Source organism: Bos taurus, chromosome 17 (assembly GCF_002263795.3).
Source record: "Bos taurus isolate L1 Dominette 01449 registration number 42190680 breed Hereford chromosome 17, ARS-UCD2.0, whole genome shotgun sequence".
Lineage (NCBI taxonomy): Eukaryota > Metazoa > Chordata > Mammalia > Artiodactyla > Bovidae > Bos > Bos taurus.
This window is the reverse complement of record NC_037344.1, coordinates 17750697-17770467: the sequence shown is the minus strand read 5'-3', so window position 1 is coordinate 17770467 and position 19771 is coordinate 17750697. Positions and strand designations below refer to the sequence as shown.

At 43.9% G+C, this 19771-nt stretch overlaps 1 protein-coding gene across 5 annotated transcripts in view; it reads right to left on the bottom strand.

The window, feature by feature from the left end:
* Nucleotides 1-19771, bottom strand: part of MAML3 (mastermind like transcriptional coactivator 3) — a 460203-nt gene that overhangs the window by 250450 nt on the left and 189982 nt on the right. Inside the window, exon 1 of one of the 5 annotated variants that reach the window (XM_059876255.1) lies at nt 1854-19771. This exon is cut by the window's right edge and continues 47036 nt beyond it. The exons of the other annotated variants lie outside the window; for them this stretch is intronic. Coding sequence (XP_059732238.1) covers nt 1854-1856 — 3 coding nt within the window. The 5' untranslated portion in view covers nt 1857-19771. The remainder of the gene's footprint in view (nt 1-1853) is intronic. 5 annotated transcript variants of the gene reach the window in all.

Sequence of the window (19771 nt, the reverse complement as noted above, 5' to 3'; positions counted from 1 at the left end):
CCTCCATCCTCTACTCATACTTTCTCTCTTCATATTCCCAGGGAGTAATCATAACAGCAAACATTTATGTGGCATTACCTATGTGCAGATGCTTACATCTGTTAATACATTTAATTGTCCTAAAACCCTATGGAGACTTCCCTGGTGGCTCAGACGGTAAAGCGTCTGTCTACAATGCGGGAGACCTGGGTTCGATCCCTGGGTCGGGAAGATTCCCTGGAGAAGGAATTGGCAACCCGCTCCAGTACTCTTGCCTAGAAAAATCCCATGGACGGAGGAGCCTGGTAGGCTACAGTCCATGGGGTTGCAAAGAGTCGGCCAGGACTGAGCGATTTCACTTCGCTTCAAAACCCTATGAGGCAGAAACTAGTGGTATTCTCCTCTTTGTACCTATGAGGAAACTGAGGCTCAGGTGGGTTAAACAACATGGCAGAGCTGGGAGCTGAACCTGGGCAGTTTCATCTCACTGTTCAAACTCTCCCCTCTGGCGATGGAGCCTCTGCACCTTATTGACACACTTCTAAAAATACAGAAGTGGTGTAGAAATTAATTACTCTCAGGTTCTTATTATAGGGGCTTCCCAGGTGGTGCTAGTGGTAAAGAACGAGCCTGCCAATGCAGGAGACCTAAGAGACACGAGTTCGATCCCTGAGTCGGGAAGATCCCCTGAAAGAAGGCACAGAAACCCACTCCAGTATTCTTGCCTGGAGAATCCCATGGACAGAGGAGCCTGGCAGGATAGTCGATGGGGTCGCACAGAGTCAGACACGACTGAAGGGACCAAGCAGGCTCTTATAAGACAGAGGCAGGATCAGGAAATGAACACTGCTCTTTTCAGAGATCTGCACTAGCCCATGTGCTACTCCTCTGACATCAAGGTAAAAAGAACTATCTCCAATGAATGCCCATTAGATCAGAGATTATACCAAGCACAATCTGTCACAAGAAAACCAGAAAGCACATCACCGAGACAGCCTGGCTCATACCATGTTTTACTCTAAAGAAATTTCTATCATTTGATGTATGGGCATCTGAATAAAATGCTCTACTTTCAGTGTAGAAATTCCCCATGTGATGTTGAATTTTATGTTTCAACTTGACTAGGCCACGGTGCCCAGTTCTTTGGTTAAACTCCAGTCTATATGTGGCTGTGAAGGTTATTTCTTTAGATGTGATTAACATTTAAATCAGTAGACTTTGAGTAAAGCAGATTACCCTTCTTAATGTGAGTGGGTCTCATCCAAACACCGGAAGGCCTTGAAAGCAAAGACGGAGGTTTCTGAATAAGCAATTCTGCCTTTAGACTGCAACACAGAAACCCTGCCTGGGTTTCCAGCCTGCAGATTGAGGACTCAAGACTGTAGCATCAACTCTTACCTGAATCTCCAGGCTGCCAGCCTTCTCTACAGATTGTGGGCTTGCCAGTACCCACAATCACATGAGCCAACTTCTTAAAATAAATCTCTCTCTCGACATATATACACACACTCATATATACATATTATATATATCACATATATCCTATATATCTCCATATATATTCTGTCTACAATATGTGTATACATATACATTTTACATATATGTTATATAAAATACACATCCCCATAAATGTGTATATATACACACACACTCACACACACATATTGTAGACATATAGAATATATAGGAGATAATACAGGATATATATGATATATATAATATGCATATATATGTCTGTCTCATATATAAGAGAAATATATATATCCTATTAACATATATATACACACCACACATATATACACATTCACATCTTCTGGCATATATATCCTGTTGGATATATAGATAAATATATCTATATATCATCATATACATACCATGGACTTCCCAGGTGGCTCAGTGGTAGAGAATCCACCTGCCAACGAAGGAGACACAGGAGAGGCCGAGTTCAGTCCCTGGGTGGGGAAGATGCCCTGGAGAAGGAAATAGCCCACTCCAGTACTGGTGCCTGGGAAATCCCACAGACAGACGAGCCTGGCGGGCTACAGTGCATGGGGGCAGCAAAGGAGTCAGAGATGACTTAGCCACCGAAACAAATAACATACACAGCATAGACATATATATATGTGTATATATATATATCCTCCTGGTTCTTTTTCTCTGAAGCATTGACTCGTCCACCCCAGAACCCAGCCTCAATCACTTTTACATAGAAGGCTCTCAACACAGAGTCATGAATGGTTCTAGGTAAAGCCTCCTTCCTGGTTCCCCATTCTAGTTCTAAGAAGAGAAGATGGAGCTGGCTGTTTTAAGCACAAGAACTCAGACTAACACACTTTCTGGAGCTGGGTCACACACTCTTCCTGGTTGGACCACGAAAGCGTCTGATCCACAAGCCTCTGAGAATGGTTGTGGTTTGACAGGCTACAGGGACACACACCCGGGTCTGTGGAAGTCCCCACACAGGGCCCCAGAGACCCGCTGCCTGCCAGGCTCAGAGTCCAGCCAAGTCCCGCCCTGTGGGAAGGACACCGCCCACCATCGCGGCGCTGGGTGCCCCTCTGGGCCAGCCCCAGAGACCTGAGGAGGCTACTTGGTTTACAACTGTGTTTTGTAACCATTTCCTCCCAAGATCACCGCGAACTCCCTCATGATCCTCATGGCTCCCAGTTTCCATCTGCACGTGGGGTCGGCCGTTATCCTCTCCTGTTGCTACCTGGCAACCCTCCCATTCCAGACGTCCGAATTCCTCTCCTATGGCAGCTCCCAAAGAAAGGACCAGAAGAAAACCAGTATCTATTTCCTTAAGAAGAGACCTCCAAAGGCCGATGTCCTTCTTTCCCCCACTTCTTCTTTCTCCCCCATCCCACCCACACCACAGAGCCCTGGACTCGATAAAGGACCACAGCTGGGAGCTGGTCCCACTGAGAACATCCAGAGTTGCCCAGAGCTGTTTTCCTTGTGGCTTCTTCGGGAGCAGGCACGCTGCCTTCAGTGTTTACAGTCAGCAATTTCAAATGTGCTGACATGGAGAACAGTGACCACAGAGTCCGCACAAACCAGCAAGGAAGAGAAACCCCAGGCGGAAGGGCTCAGCGGGACGTGAGGCGTCGCTCCTCCCCAGGATGGCCGAGGTCCGCCCGTGAGGCCCCCGGCTCACAGATGCCGGATGCATGGTGGGGAGAGAAGGCGCTCACCTCATTCTGCTTTTTCCTTCCATCACAGCTTCATCCCAAGGTTTCTATTCTGGGGGCTGACGCAGGCAGAGCCCTGCAGGAGGGCGCCATCTCATCCCATGAACAGGACAGGGGACGGGGGTCAGGCTGTGAGGTTCCCAGCAGCTTCAGGACTTCTCCCTTTCCAGCACCTAACTTACAAAAGTTCTTTATATTGCTGATGTGTTTTTGTTCATTTTTTCCCCTCTAGGGGCAAAGAAAATTTTGTAAGCAAAAAGGGTGTCGGAAAATCGCTGTGTAACAAGTCTAGCGTGAGAGGAGGGGGTGGGGAAGGACTGCTAAATTAAAGCTTGGAAAGGACAATTAGAATATTGCTAGAATGTTTTATAGCCACATTGGGAATTCCAGAATCCCTCTATTCTTGGCTCTGTCTGGGTTAGATAAGACAAAAACCATTTACTTTGAGGAGGTCCAGTAGAGTGTTCAGGTAGGCAATGGATTTCCCTGTTCACAGACAGATGCCATGGGGGCATTTCTGGAACCCGGGCTCATCTACTAGCAGGGGCAAAAGCTGAACTTGACCTTTGGCCTCCTGGATAAAGCAGTGGTTCCCAAACTCTCACAGGTCACATCTGCGGTATGAAAATCTCTTACCAACTTCCCTACTGTACTCCCACACGCTGAGGGTCAAAAACCCCACTCCCTGTAATTACAAGAAAACCATGTACATTTGGGGATAAAAGCATAGCCAGAAAGAATGACCAGCTGTCCACCAAAGATGTGTGCAGCCCTTGGCCTGTCTGAATCGGATACTGATGATTGGTTGCCCAGTAAAGAACTACATTTCCCAGGTCTCCTCGCAGCTAGATGGGGATATTTGACTTAGTTCTTGCCAAAAGATTGTGGGTAGAAATGATGTCGCCATTTCTAGGGATAACCCATAAAAACCTCCAGCAAGATTCTCCATCTTCTAGGCTCTCTTTTTTCCCCACCAGCTGGAAGCAGTAGGTTCTAAATCCCATGGACAAACTTCAAGATGGAAGGAGCTGGTTGCCTGTCCACTGAATTCCCACACTGGACTATTGCACAAGAGAGAAATGAACTTTTTGTTATTGGTAAGCCACTGGGGATTTTAGTGTTCTCTATCACAAAAGCCCTGGTGGCTCGGATGGTAAAGCGTCTACCCGAAATGCAGGAGACTTGGGTTCAATCCCTGGGTCAGGGAGATCCCCTGGAAAAGGCAATAGCAACCCACTCCAGTACTCTTGCCTGGAAAATCCCATGGATGGAGGAGCCTGGTAGGCTACAGTCCATGGGGTCGCAAAGAGTCAGACACGACTGAGCGACTTCACATCACAAAAGCAATGACACAATATCAGTGTGATACCAGAAAAAAAGTATCAATTTAATTAGACACAAGGACATAGATGTTAAACATGGATACCATTTGGGTTAAAAAATAAATATTCGCTCACATACACTTCTATATGCTTGGGTTGTCTGTCACTAGAAGGAAACATAAGAAAATGGTAATGATGGTTGCTTTTAAGAAAAGGAACTGGGCAATGGGAAAAGGGGGGTGGAAAAGAGATTTATCGTCTACCATATACTGTTTTTAACCTTTTGAATTCTGTACTTTGTGCATTTATTACCCAGTCAAATGTTACATTTAAAAATCACAAATTCTGAAAGCATCCTATTTTCCAAGCACCCAGAGAATGCTTACAGACACGGCTATTCGTCCCTAGGGCCTTTTCTGAAAAGCAGTGGTACGAAGTGTTGACATTTAAAAATCCATAAAACTGTACTTTTCTTGGAAACTCCAGGGATGGGCAGACGTAGCTGCTATTCCCACAGTGTACCTGAATTCTGGGGGTTAACTTTCTCATCCTCTCAAAGACTTTCCTTTCCTTGCGGTGGTGACAGGAGGCTGAAATGAGAGAGGAGTTGTCCGTTCTGCTGGATCGGGTTACTGCTAACTGCCTCACACAAGTCATTCGTAGTGCTTGGTAAAAAGGAGGATTCCTGGGCCTCTTTCCTGAAAATTCTGAGTCAGTAGTTCTAAGGAGCAACCTGGGATCCACGTTGTTAACAAATGTCAGTGGACTCCCATGCCTGGGAGTCCTGGGAGACCCCACCCTCATCTGTCCAGATGTCCTACTTGCTATCCTGGATAAGCTGCTTCACTTTCACATTTTATCTCCCTGGAATACAAAGGATAAAATTTATGATCTCTGAAACAAATGTCTGCTGAGATGAAGGTGATGCCCATGAAAACAGCTAAACTCCTCACATCATGAGATTTATATACAAGCCCCAGTGATGACAATTAATTACTGTTAGCATGTGTGCTCTGGATTGCTATTTTATGTTTTAAAATTGACTTTATAAAAACAAAAACAAACCCACTTCATTTTAAAAGGGGAGGGTTGGGGTGAAAAGCAAGTTCTATGTTTCCGTGGAAAGCTTTTCTAAGAATTTCTGCTGTGCTGATGGGTGTTTAGCGGGGAGCTCACACTGAGCTGACCCTCCACCCATGACAAGTATTGCTACTTCCAGAAAGCAGAGAGCAGGGCAGGAGCCATAGGGAAGCTCCACAGGTGAGTCCACTAGCTAGAGGTGAGGGCAACTTAAACACAAGGATATTCAGGCAGCAACTGGGTCTGTGGCAGATTACCATATGGAACGGGGATGGATGCAAGAGATTCACTTTGCATGAGAACTATCTTATGCAGTCCAGCTGGCTCTGCACCATTTTGTTTTCTGTTCAGCTCACAGGTCCCATCCTGCTCTCTAAATATTCTAAAATCTTTCACACCAAAATGCCAACTACAGCCAAGCCCTCTATGTAACTCAAGAGTCAAACTGCTGCTTGTCCCTGATTGCAATTTTCCTCTATATCCATTATCCAAACACATAGAGTATTTCCCTCTATATCCATAATCAAACAAAGACAGGGCAAACCATGGAGAGGCTTATTTCCTGGGAAATAATCTGAGTAGTTAAGAAAACTTGTTTGAATGATATCACGAGTTTTCTAAAATATCTTAGAAGTAAATCTTGATATTTTCTAAGGAATAATTTGAAGAATTCTTTTAATCTGAAAGTTTCTCTATAAAATAGAGGGGAGTGGAGGGAGACCAATACATTTAGATCACAAGTTTTCTGCTTACTTTCTGGAGAACATTCTAATTTTTAAAATATCAGGCCCCAAAAGGGAAAGCATATTCACCAAAAAGAGAGATGAAAATGTAAAGGGATGGATGTTAATTAACTAGATGAGTGGAATCCTTTCACTATCTATGCGCTGCACTTAGCTCAGTTGTGTCTGACTCTTTGCGACCCCATGGACTATAGCCCACCAGGTTCCTCGGTCCACGGGGATTCTCCAGGCAAGAATATTGGTGTGGGTTGCTATGCCCTCCTCCAGGGCATCTTCCCAACCCAGGGATCGAACCCAGGTCTCCCACATTGCAGGTGGATTCTTAACTGTCTGAGCCATCAGGGAAGCCCAAGAATACTGGAGTGGGTAGACTATCCTTTCTCCAGGGGATCTTCCCAACCCAGGAATCGAACCAGGGTTTCCCACATTGCAGGCAGATTCTTTACCAGCTGAGCTACCAGGAAAGCCCTTCACAATGTATATATATATATATATGTATATCATATCACCACGATATACACTTTAAATACCTTATAATTTTATTTGTTAATTGTACCTCAATAAAGCTAAAATTTAAAACAAAGAGAAATGTTAGCATAACCTTTTGTGACTACAAATTATTTCATTTTTCTTTTTGGCAACTGCCTCATACATCAGATGCTGTTTAAATTTGCCTTATCTCTTTCCATCCTTCTCAAAGAAATGAAATGCCCAGGTTACAGTATTTAGCTTGCCAGCCTCCTTTGGAGAATTCCATTAATTCTCCAGACAAGAATACTGGAGTGGGTTGCCATTTCCTTCTCCAGGGGATCTTCCTGACCCAGGGATCAAACTGGGGTCTCCTGCATTGCAGGCATATTCTTTACCATCTGAGCCACCAGGGAAGATGCATTTATTAGAAAGCATCATTAATTCAAAATGGGGCCCTTGCACTGCACAGTCTTTAAATGGACCGACCACCTAAAAGCCTGTAGTGGAGATTTCTGGGGCTCTGCTGTCTTTCTAAGTGTATGGGAGGATTTCCCGGGCTCTCATGTAGTTAATTTGAGACCATGCAGCTAATCCGACCAATGAGCTACAAGCAGAGAAAAGCTGCTATGAATTCTGCACCTTTTCTTCCCTTGCTGCAGCAAACCTTGAGGTCACATGTGGAGATGGCAGTGTCGGAAGCTGGTGGAGTCTCTGTCAGCCTGGATCCGTGAGTGACCAGGGGGAGCAGAGCCTCTACATGCACACCCGCTCCCACAAACCTCAAGCTGGAAGTGTGGCAGGAGCAACATTTGTTGTGTTAGGCCAGTGGGGCCAACGGGTGATAGGGGGCAGTTACAACCGGATACTGTAAGTTAATCTTGCCTTTTCTGATTCATCAAAGCTACTGGCTGAAAATCTCTGGGTTCTAATCAGGACACTGGACTTCATATTGATGTCATTAGTAGACAAGTCACCTAATCTTTTGAAGCTTCTGGCTTTTTGTTTGTTTGGTTTGTTTTGTTTTTTAACTGTAAAATGGGGATAACATATTCCGCCGGCATGTTTACCGGTCAGGGATATTTGAGGATCAGATGAGTTTTTCTGAAAGTCTTCTGAAATCTGTAAATCACAAGCCCAGATGTAAAGTGCCAGCCTTGCTGCTGTGGGTCTGTCTGGACAGCTTAAGAGGCTAAATCTGACTGCTTATTTGGGGGGTCAGCTATTTGTATTCGCAGCTTCGTCATCCTTAAAGAGCCAAGCAATACATTCCACCGATAGATCTAGATCATGAAAAGTCAGATTCTGATACCACTTGGAGAATAATTCATTATCTTAAAAATGTCAGGGTTCGCTGAATGGTTTCAGAAGCCTTCCTTCCAGCAAGCAAACTCAACTAGTTGCCTCTGGCATAAAAAGAAAGGAAAAATAGAGGCCCCAAGTGAAAGGCTTGGCACAAAGCCCTTGATTCCTCGCACAGCCTGTCAGGGGAGGAGCGGGGGAGCACAGGGGAGGAACGCAGAGCTTGGGCATTCCACACTCCACCCCTGCACAGAGACAGGGAGCGCCGTGCACACTCAGGAGGGTAGCACAAACCTGTTCTTGTGTTCCTCTCACAAAGAAGACAGATTTCTCCCCAGAGGAGAGGGGAAACGGAGGAGATGGCCTCCACACAGAGAAGATCTAGAAGCAGGGCCCGTGTCTGTGCGCCCCGCCGTCCCTGACAAAGGGCTGAGGCACCCTGCTTTTAACGCAGGAGAAGGGCTTCCTGACCCTGACAGTGGATGACACCGATCCAAAGACGGATTCGCAGAGGGCTGTTTTCACCCAGCTGCTCAGACTGTCAGATAGTAACAGCTGCCTTTTGTGAGCACTCACTAAATGCCAAGCGCTGACATTTGAGATACCCAGAAACTCAGGCACAGCAAGGCTAAGTCACTGGTCTGAGGTCACAGAACAGGGATACAGCAGAACTGGGGAGTTCAACCCCGACAGTCTACCTCCAGATGCCATAGTCTTAACCACTGCATTGCTCAGGGTGGGAGGGCAAACAGGAAGGAAAACAGGGGCAATCCTGTTGCCTCCTACATGCCTCGCAATGGGCTCCAGACACTTTGACTCACTTCATTGTCCTATTTCTTCATTTTTTATATATTGCAGAAAGGGTTCAGAGTTAGGTGTCCTTAACTTTTAAAAATACATATTTATTTTTAATTGAAGGATAATTGCTTTACAATATTATGCTGCTTGGGCTTTCCTGGTGACTCAGATGGTAAAGAATCTGCTTGCAATGGCAAAGACCTAGGTTCTATCCCTGGGGCAGGAAGATCCCCGGGAGAAGGCCATGGCAACCCACTCCAGTATTCTTGCCTAGAGAATCCCATGGACAGAAGAGCCTGGAGGGCTATAGTCCATGGGGTCCCAAAGAGTTGGACATGACTGAGCAACTAACCCTTTCACTTTTCATTGTGCTGGTTTCTGCCATACATCATCTTATCCTTTCTAACAATTAGTATTCTTACCTCATTTCCAAGTGACGAAACAGAGGCTCAGAGAGGTCAATTAACTCACCTAAAGTTGGAGAAGACTCTTGGGAGTCCCTGGGACTGCAAGGAGATCCAACCAGTCCATACTAAAGGAGATCAGTCCTGGGTGTTCATTGGAAGGACTGATGCTGAAGCTGAAACTCCAATACTTTGGCCACCTCATGCGAAGAGTTGACTCATTGGAAAAGACCCTGATGCTGGGAGGGATTGGGGGCAGGAGGAGAAGGGGACGACAGAGGATGAGATGGCTGGATGGCATCACTGACTCGATGGACGTGAGTCTCAGTGAACTCCAGGGATTGGTGATGGACAGGGAGGCCTGGCGTGCTGTGATTCGTGGGGTCACAAAGAGTTGGACACGACTGAGCGACTGAACTGAACTGAACTGAAAGTCACAGAGCCAAAAAGTGAAGTTAGGCACCAAGTCCAACCTGATTCTGTTGGATTAAAGTAGGAAGGTTTGTGGCTGAAAAATATGCCAGAGTTTGGGGAAGAAACCAAATACAATAATAAGGCAGACAAAAGAAACACTATGGAAGGGAGGCAGAAGCTGGCACTTCTGGGTCCTGAGAAATAGAACAGAGCTAAATATAGGATAACACCTATGGACGGAGTTCCCTTTATCACAGAGGCTTTTGTCCTCAGAGTAAGAAAGATGGTCAGTTGACCGGACCAAAGAAAGACAGTCCCGCACATCAAGCAAACCTTTTCTTAATTCAGCAAATGGAGAGTTACTATGAAAATAGCCAATATCTTTTTTTGGCTGGCTTTACATCGTCTCATACTAAATTGTTATGATCATATACTTCCACATTCCCTAAACTTACGAATCACTGAGTAATTGTTAGTTGTTTTGTTGCTGTTATTTTGCATCATTTGCTAACCCACAGAGAAAATGTTCTTCCAACCTCAAGCTAGAGAGGAGCAATGTAATTATGACACAGGAGCAAAAGAAGTTCATTAACATACCCATGACTGACACGGAAGATCATTAATTAGGCATTCTGAGCATAAGTATATATGTATAAATTAGCATCTATTCACCATTTAAACTGTAAGAGGTTTTTTTTCATATCTGAATATTAACTATGTTGGAAAATTACTAAGTTTTCCTGAGCAAATTCCACAAACAATACCCAACCCTGATCACAAAAATAACATGAAGAGAAAAGCTTCTGTGAGAAGAACTGGACACAGTGGAAGGAGTCAAATGATGTTACAACCCTTCATCTGTCAGTATCTTCATCTGTGTCTCTCCCCTCGTGTGTATTTCTGACGAATCCACCTGTTGGGAGCTGTGTGTGTGGACCCTTTTCTGTCAGCAAAGCTTTAGATACGTCGCTACCACAGCTGATTCTAGAGATGCTTTACCTACGTCTGTATTCTGTCATTGTTCATCCCTTTATTCTTTCACTACAGGTTTATTGGGTGTGATTTCTGTACTGAAGACAACGTGGAGAATATGTACATGCACACGGCAGCATTTCTACTCTCAGGGACTTTACAGTCGAGCATGAAAGATGAGACATAAAATAGACACATAGGGACTTCCCCGGTGGGCCAGTGGTTGGGAGTCTGCCTTCCAGCGCAGGGGACGTGGGTTCGATCCCTGGTCAAGGAACGAGGATCCCACATGCCACAGGGAAGCCAAGACTGTGCACTCTAGCGCCTGCACACCACAAGTAGAGAAGTCCGTGCGTCGCAACTAAGACCTGACCCAGCTTAATAAATAAATACAAAAAAAACTAAGTGTACACATAAAAGTAACATGTTAAGGTAGAGAATTACACTGTCAGAGAGTATCAATCTGACTCAAAAGAAGAGCAGACTCCTTCAGGCAGGGGGAGGATCGGTGAACGCTTCATGGAGACAGTGGCATGTAAGCAGGACGAACGGAAGATGTAGAAGAAGCGGATCTGACAAAGTTTGGTCAAGAGAGTCACTTGATGGCGAAACTAGAGGTGAATCGATGTCTGTCGTCACACTCAGGTCTTGCATCTTGCTAGTTCTGTAGCCGATAGGGCCACTCCTCCGTTTTCCCAATGTGACTAAAGTACCTATTGCTTTGGGGCCCTGGAAAACCTCCAGTATCAGGAGCACGATAACAGTAACACTCTGTTGTCCTTCACACAGATGACAATGATCCTAATTACTTCATAGGGCTGGGCTTGCATTGTTTTTCTTGCAGCAGTGCTGGATCCATGCCAGCATATCCATTGTCCTCTATTGACTTCTCTTGGGACCAGTGGCACACTTTTGTAAGATGGCTATCCTGCTCGAGAGCTGGAATTCACAGTTCTTAGATCATTTTCTTCCCCAGGATGGAGCTAACAAGTCTCTGTGAGGACTGAAAGGAAGAGCTTGGCCTTTTGGGGATCAGACTATTACCATCTGAGTACAGCAACCACACATGTATTTCACTGGTGGTCTTTTTCAGCAGAACGAGAGAATTTTAACAACATCACCTATATAAAGAAAGGCGGTCAACTGCGTAACTTGCGAATAAGGTGAAATCTCAGAGTCTCCAGTTTTTGACATCTACCTGTAGAAACCAGGTAGCCCATAGATCGATGCCCAAAGCATGGGCCTTTCATCGCTTTCTTGAGGCTGCGTCCATGGGGATTCAGTTTGTGGGGCTGCCTTCAGGCTGAAATCCTTATTCTGAGGCCTCCATAGCAAAATAGGATTCAAGATATCTCCCTGGGAGGGAGTTTCAAGAGGGAGGGGACATATGTGTACCTATAGCTGATTCATGTTGACGTGTGGCAGAAACCAACACAACATTGTAAAACAACCATCCTCCAATTAAATTATGAATCTTTTTTTTTTTTTAAAACATGAAAAAAAGACATCTCCTTCATATTGGGTACCATTCCATGGCAGAAAGGAAGGCAACCCTCAAGATCAGAGCTCAGGTGTGCTCATAGAATTAGAAAACGAAGTGGCCAGCTGTAGTTTTCATGACTGTCAGAGTCTCTTGGGCCTCAGCCATTGGCAGGTATTGAAGTTTCTGAGGCAGTCTGGGTCCTGAAGGAAATGAACAAGTTACTTGTATTGGACTAATCTGGAAAAACATTGACTGTTATTGGAGAAAAAGTAGGATAATGACTGCTGATTTTTTCCATGTTCCTTGGTAAACAGAAATCTATCTTCTATTTGTAAGGCAGATTTATGTAGAGGAAGTATAAATATTCCATCTTTGTAATGGGAGAACTTTTTAAGGCCATTAGTACCCATGATAAAACTGCTAAGAAAATTCCTGACTCTTATATCATTACAGTGGATAATAATTACTTAATTGAAGCATCATTCACTAAGATTGTGTTATAAATCTCAACCCACTCCTGGTTGGCAGGTATGTGCTCAGTTGGGTCTGACTCTTTGCGGCCCCATGGACTATAGCCCGCCTGGCTCCTTTGTCCATGGGATTTCCCAGGCAAGAGTACTGGAGTGGGTTGCCATTTCCTCCTCCAGGGGGATGAAGCCACATCTCTTATGTCTCCTGCATTGTTAGTGCCACCTGGGAAGCCCCTGGCAGGTAATGGACACATACAAAATGGAAAGAGAGCATCATTTATTTGGAGATAGCTGCAGAGATCCAAGTTATGCTTGTTCTGGAAATTCAGAGGAAAGGAGAGCTCACAGTGGTCCGAGGTCACTCCAAGAGGCCCACATAGTGGAAAGAAGATAAGGAGTTGAGTTCCACAGAAAATGAGAGCTACATAATCTTCATGGGCAAAGTCACAGCTCAAACCTTGGAAGTACTTGTGCAAAGAATCTGGGTCAGATAATCTCAGTAAAAATTTTCTCAAATTTCCTCCTGCCAAAGAAGGAATACAATCATGTTGTTCTGTGGGCATCTGCTGAAATGTGTCTATTTTAAGAGATGACCGGCAGTAGCCAATGGGTGTATTAACCCCTCTTCCCCCACGACCTCCTAGAACTGGACAAAGCTCTTCCCAAGGTGGTCTTCTGACAAAGACTGAATCCTGGCTTTTGATGCTGAAATTCCTCTGCTGTATCAAAGGTAATTTGTTAAACCTTCACTGAAAGAGATGCTCTGAGCCCAACCTACGGAGACATGTTCCAATTTAGGCTGTGGAATGAAAATTACAGGGCAGTCACAGAGGCAAGTTTAAAATTAGGACAGACTTCACTTTGGGCCTCTTCGGCCTCAAAGAGTTAGTAGATGAGGCAAAGGAAAATGGAAAAAAAAAAGTAACAGTAGGAACTTGAAAAGCCAAACCCTCAGACTTTGCCCCTTCCTACGGCCCTCCCTCCCAACACGCCAGGCTCTTTGCACATGTGAGCATGAACCACAAGAAGCTTTCTTAGTCCCTTAGCAGCTTCACACAGGAGCCACAGCCTCTCAGGGCCTGTGAGGAAATGCCAGAGGCAGAGAGATCAGAAGAGCCTAGCTGAGAAAGAAGGAAGAGGAGAAGAAACGGGGGGGGATTCCTCCCCAGCCCACGTCTTTTTATTCAAGTCCTATGGCTCAGTCTACTAGTTACCCAGGAGTCACCCAGCAGACAGGTCTGTTGTAGGCATGCAACCTTCTTAGAGGGCAGTTGTCACTAACGCAAGCCCAGAACCGAGGTTGCAGGGTGACAGAGACTGTCACCTCTCCACTGACCCATCCCCTAACAACAACCACCCTCCTGAAAAAGAATGTCTCTGGGAAAGTGACTGGATTTGCTTGTTGCCTCTGCAATTTCATCTCTGTTTCTAGAGGTTAAGAAAACACTACCTAGGGACTTCCCTGGTGGTCCAGTGGCTAAGACTCTGCACGTCCAGTGTGTGTGTGTGTGTGTGTGTGTGCACGCACGTGCACGCGTGCGTGTGTCCTGAGGCGGGGGTTGGGTGGGGTCTGAGTTCCATCCCTGGTTGAGAGCTAGATCCCGCATGCCACAACGAAAGATCCCACACGTGGCAATGAAGATCGAAGACCCTGCATGCTGCAATGAAGACCCCGTACAGCCAAATAAATAAAATAGATTAAAAAAATAAAATAAAATAGATTAAAAAAAAAAAAGAAAACACCACCCACCTTTACCTTTTTCTGAGACCATTTTTGGCTGGGTGCTTTTTGGTAAAAAGTTTCAATTCCTCCAAGGAATTCAATTACTAAATAGGAGAGGAATTATTCTTACTATTACACAAAAGGGGTTCTTTTCACTTGAACATCTTATTTTCAGAAAGCTCAAGGGTGCACATATTTAGCCACTAACAGATAACCTCCCACTAGATTATCCTGAAGCAGGTACTAAGTATCTGAACAGGGTAGGGAGGAACCCATCAGATGCGATTGACTCTGCAAGTTCTCCAGATGGACCCAGTCTGGGACTCCCTTTTTCAAAATCATGTGTTAGATTCACTTCCTGGTCTGGCTTCCTGGAAGTAGACTACCTTACAGGAGTCTTAATTTCTGGTTCTACATTTCTGAGAACCAGAAAGTAGAAGTCAATAAAATGTGGAAGAACGGTTACTTTCATGTATGACTCTTACTGATGGTCTGAAGTGTAGTAACCAAGTCTGTTAAAAGAGTTGCCCACTTTTGCTATGTCTTGTTAGAAAATAGTTCTCAATAAATGGGAAATTTCATGAACCTCCAAAGTAAAAATGTTAGTCCCTCAGTCATGTCTGACTCTTTGGAACCTCACAGACTGTAGCTCCTCTGTCCATGGGGTTTCCCTGGCAAGAATACAGAAGTGGGTAGCCATTCCCTTCTCCAAGAGATCTTCCCAACCCAGGGATGGAACCTGGCTCTCCTGCATTGCAGGCAGACTCTTTACCGACTGATCCACCAGGAAAGCCCTAATGAAGTGTAAATACACTCCTGATCGAATTCATCCTGCAAACTAAGAATTCAAACGTGCTGGAGAGTTATTGCTCATCTCAGGCAGCCCTCTGAAACCTACAACTTTCTTAATCCAGAGAGTGTTAATAACAGATCATCAGAACATAGGGCCTCTCCCAACAGCTGTTGCCTTTTAGGCTACAAAGCTCACTTTGTCAGAGCAATTTCTGCTTGAGTTAGAGCACAACTAGTTATACAACTTGATCTCATGGAAATATTTGGTGCCTGTTGATATGTTCAAACAAATTCACCAGATCTTGATTATGTTCTGGCAATTAAAGCTATTAAGTCAGTAGATAGACAGCAGGTTATTTCATTGCTGGTTGAAAAAGCCAGCTTTCTTTTCTCCCCTTTGTATGTGACAGCACTGTAATTAGCCTTAATCAAATACTATTTGTGTTAGGTGCTGTAACTTTGCTTCCTTAGCCAGGAAACTCTGCCAATCAGGGAGAAGCAGAAATACAACTCTGGTCAAAGATCCAGAGAGATGGATGGGCATGAGGTAACTGGGAACTCTGTGCTATCTTTGTAACTTTTCTGTAAATCTGAAACTGTTCCAAAATAAAGACTTTAATTTTAAAAATCAAGAAACAGGGAAGAAGAAGAAATGAGAACGAGAAGTGCTACTTAATGTAAATCTGCCATCTTAGCAGGATAGCAGGTAAAATCAAGCTTTAGAAATTGTCAAATAGTCCAAAAAATATGGTTCCCTCTGGAAATTCCGGGTTATTCTCTCTCTATGCTGGGGTACTGCTGTGCTCTTTTCTTTTTAATCTCTGCGAGTAAGTTTGTGATGCGAGACTAGAACCAGGTGAAGGGAATAAAATTGATCCTTCCACCATTTATCCAAACTTCTAGTTTGCTTCTCTGTGTGTCTTAAATCCACCATGAGTTTCAAAAAGTCTTCAAAGAGCTCTTCAGATAGTGAACAGTGTTCCCTAAATAGGGAGGCAGTGTTCCCTAAACTTTAATGGTCACACAAATCACCTGGGTATCTTGTGAATCACACTCTGACTCGGTAGCTCTAGAATGGTCCCCAAGATTCTGTATTTGTAGCAAGCTACTGGTTGGTGCCAAAACTGCTGGTCTACAGATCGTACTCTGAGTAGCAAGGGTATACGGACTAGTGATTGGGAGAGTGATTGCACTTGGCCAAAAGCAAGAACCACAATACCTTGGCTACATGACTGACAACGAGAAGTCTGCAGGAAGCAATTGTCAACAAAACAGATATACATTTTCTATTTTCCTTGGCCAATAATCCCTTGTGTAAAGAATCTGAAATATATTAGTAGAATGGCATTATACCAGGAGTCAGATTGTCCATTAGCTCAAAGAATCCCAATAATAGAAGTAACTATTCTCCTTCAAAGTGCCTCAGCCATGATAGGGAGGCATCAGGGAAAATAGGTAAGTGGTGGTCGGGGTGCATGTGTGTGTGTGTGTGTGTGTGTGTATGCGCAGTGATCTAATTTTTATTATTTTGACTCTATATGTCTCCTCATACTTCAAATTCTATATTTATAAAATATTAGCTATTATAACTAGTAATATTTTGAGGTTAGGGAAAAAATGTCATGTAACTGTTAGAGCCTCTTCAGAGGCACCATCTAATACGGAGCTAGATCTTAGCTCCTGTTATAGAATGGAGGTCTCCTGCCCTGTGGCTGATAGTGACTTGATGAAGATATAGTTCATGTAACTCCATCCCAAATGGTAAAACCCACATTTGGGGAGATGTGGCAAGACCTAGAGACTGCAATACAGAGCGAAGTAAATCAGAAAGAGAAATACATAAAATATCATATATTAATGAATATATGTAGCATCTAGAAAATGGCAGAGATGAACCTCTTTCCAAAGTAGAAATAAGAGACACAGATGCAGACAACAAATGTATAGACACCAAGGCAGGGATGTGGGTGGGATGGACTGGGAGATTGGGATTGACATCTATATACTACTGTGTGGGGCTTCCCAGGTGGGGCAGTTGTAAAGAATCCACCTGCCAATGCAGGAGACACAGGTTCAATCCTGGGTTGGGAAGATCCCCTGAAGATCCACTGGAATGGCAACCCATTCCAGGATTCTTGCCTGGGAAATCCCATGGACAGAGGAGCCTGGCAGGCTACAGTCCATGGGGTCACAGAGAGTCAGACACAACTGAGCGACTGAACACACACTCACACGCACACACACACATAAAAGAAATAATTAAAGAGAACCCGCTCTATAACACGGAATTCTACTTGATGTGCAGTGGTGGCCGAAATAGGAAGGATACCCAGGAAGGAGGGGATATATATACACAAAGAGCCGATTCACTTTGCTGTACAGCAGAAACTAATGTAACATTGTAAAGCAACTATACTCTAATTTTTTTTTTTAAAAAGCGAAGACCAGGCCATCAGCTACTTTGAATAGCAAAAAACCATATTTCTTACAACTGGTGGAAAGTATTGTGGTAACTGCCCCAAACGCCACATTTCTGGTTCTATTCCACTAAGTTTGTTACCCATTTAAGACATTTTTTGAATTTCAAACTTTGATTCTGTGATTCTACTGATTTTGGATTTCTTCCATATCTTGACTAATGCAACTCAATTAGGCTTTATATCCAGTGATATGCTGGTAAATATTTAATAACCAGCTCTCCAGGCAAAAAAAAAAGCCCGGGTATGGAGCTTTTGCCAACGTTTATGGTGTAAATACAACCACTATGGCCGATTTCAAGAACCAACCTGACTTTACTGAAGAAAAATACTAGAAAGAAATGTGCGTAATCACAAACCTATGAGTCAGCTTTGGTACACAATAACAAGTGACCCTGAAGACAGAAATCACTGTTGTTTTCATAATTAAATTATAAAAATCTAGGAGGGCTGAAAGTATTCTATCATTCCAAAAAAGCTTGTTTCTTAAAATGTTTTTACAGTTTTACAGAAGAAGGCCATAAGCCCTTGTGTCTTTATACACCAAAAATAACTCCCTGCTAGTTTTTTTTTTTTTTTTTTAATGACAGTCTCGCAATCTGTATAATCACCACAAAATCTTATAAAGCAAGCCATTTGGATTTTAATGACACAAACATGCTGAAAGTTCAGAATTCTTCTATATGACCTTGAGAGTTGAACTCTCCCGTTTTTGGCTCATTCCACGAGCTTCCTTTCATGGACTATAAGGCACACAGCTCAGTCGGCCTCTGTGGCCAATGCATCTTGCAGAAAAGGCTGAACTCACCATCCTCATGGTTTTGATTGTCCCCTACCACTATTTACTTCTGATTGGCTTCCCCGGTGGCGCTAGAGGCAAAGACGCCGCCTGCCAATGAAGGAGAGATAAGAGATGCAGGTTTGATCCCTGGGGCGGGAAGACCCACTGGAGAAGGAAATGGCAGCCCACTCCAGTATTCTTTCCTGGAGAATCCCATGGACAGAGGAGCCTGGTGGGCTACAGTTCTTGGGGTTGCAGAGTTGGACTCAACTGACGCGACTTAGCACAGCATCACTACTTCTGAGACCGACAACAACTTCATGTTTTATTTCCTCCCCTATATCCAAAATTATTTTCTTCAAATTTAAAGACTATTTTAGGGACTTCCCTGGTAGTCCAGTGGTTAAGACTTTGCCTTCCAATGCAGGGCGTGCAGGTTCAATCCCTGGTCAGGGAGCTAAGATTCAACATGTCTTGCAGCCAAAAACTCAAAACATAAAACAGAAGCAATATTATATCAAATTCAATAAAGAGTTAAAAAAAACTCTTCTATATTAAAAAGGACACTAGAATGAGAAAACTGCATTTTTAAACAAAAATTTGTAACATAGATGTGTTTTTTGCACATTTAATGTACACAACTCTTTCTAACATATCATTCCTTCCTTCTGCTTTTAGTCCACCTGAGATTCTTTACATAACTGCTTCGTATTTTTACCCACATTCACCTGCTTATTGCCAATGAGCTTCTTATAAGAAAACAAAAGCAGAGAAGGCTACAGCTCACAGGATGAGGGGAGGGAGGAATTGGTGAAAAATATCTAACCAAGTAATGCAATTAACTTGAAGAAAAACATTTGCATCAGGACTACACTCATGTCTTTTTCCATCAGCGGAAGCCAAAACCAAGCAAACAAAAAGCCACCACCACTTGCCCACCACCCTGAGCGCAAATGACTTTGGCAGAGCAGCCGACATGAAAAAATACTGCTTGAAACAAATCAGGGGAAAGACACTGCTTCTAATCGAGTGTTCCTGCTTGCCTCCATCCTGCTCACTTTGTGTCTTTTGAATTGTGTACCCTGGGCACCTATTAAGTCTTCAAAAATATAGGTTGCCAAGCCATCCTAGGTTTGGAACTTTTAAAATTATCTTTTTAGGGAGAACCCCGTTTAGGAGGAACACATTAGGTTATAACACATGCAGAACGCAGTACAGTATGCCCCCTGCCATTTGCCAGATGTTAGCAACTAGAAACATGCAAGGATTTTTCATGTTAGAAAAATGGTGGAAGTCAGCTCATCAAAGGTAAAACAGCAGAATCTGTCCATGCCTTTCCTTTTCCTAAAATGTATTTAAATGCACCGGGCTC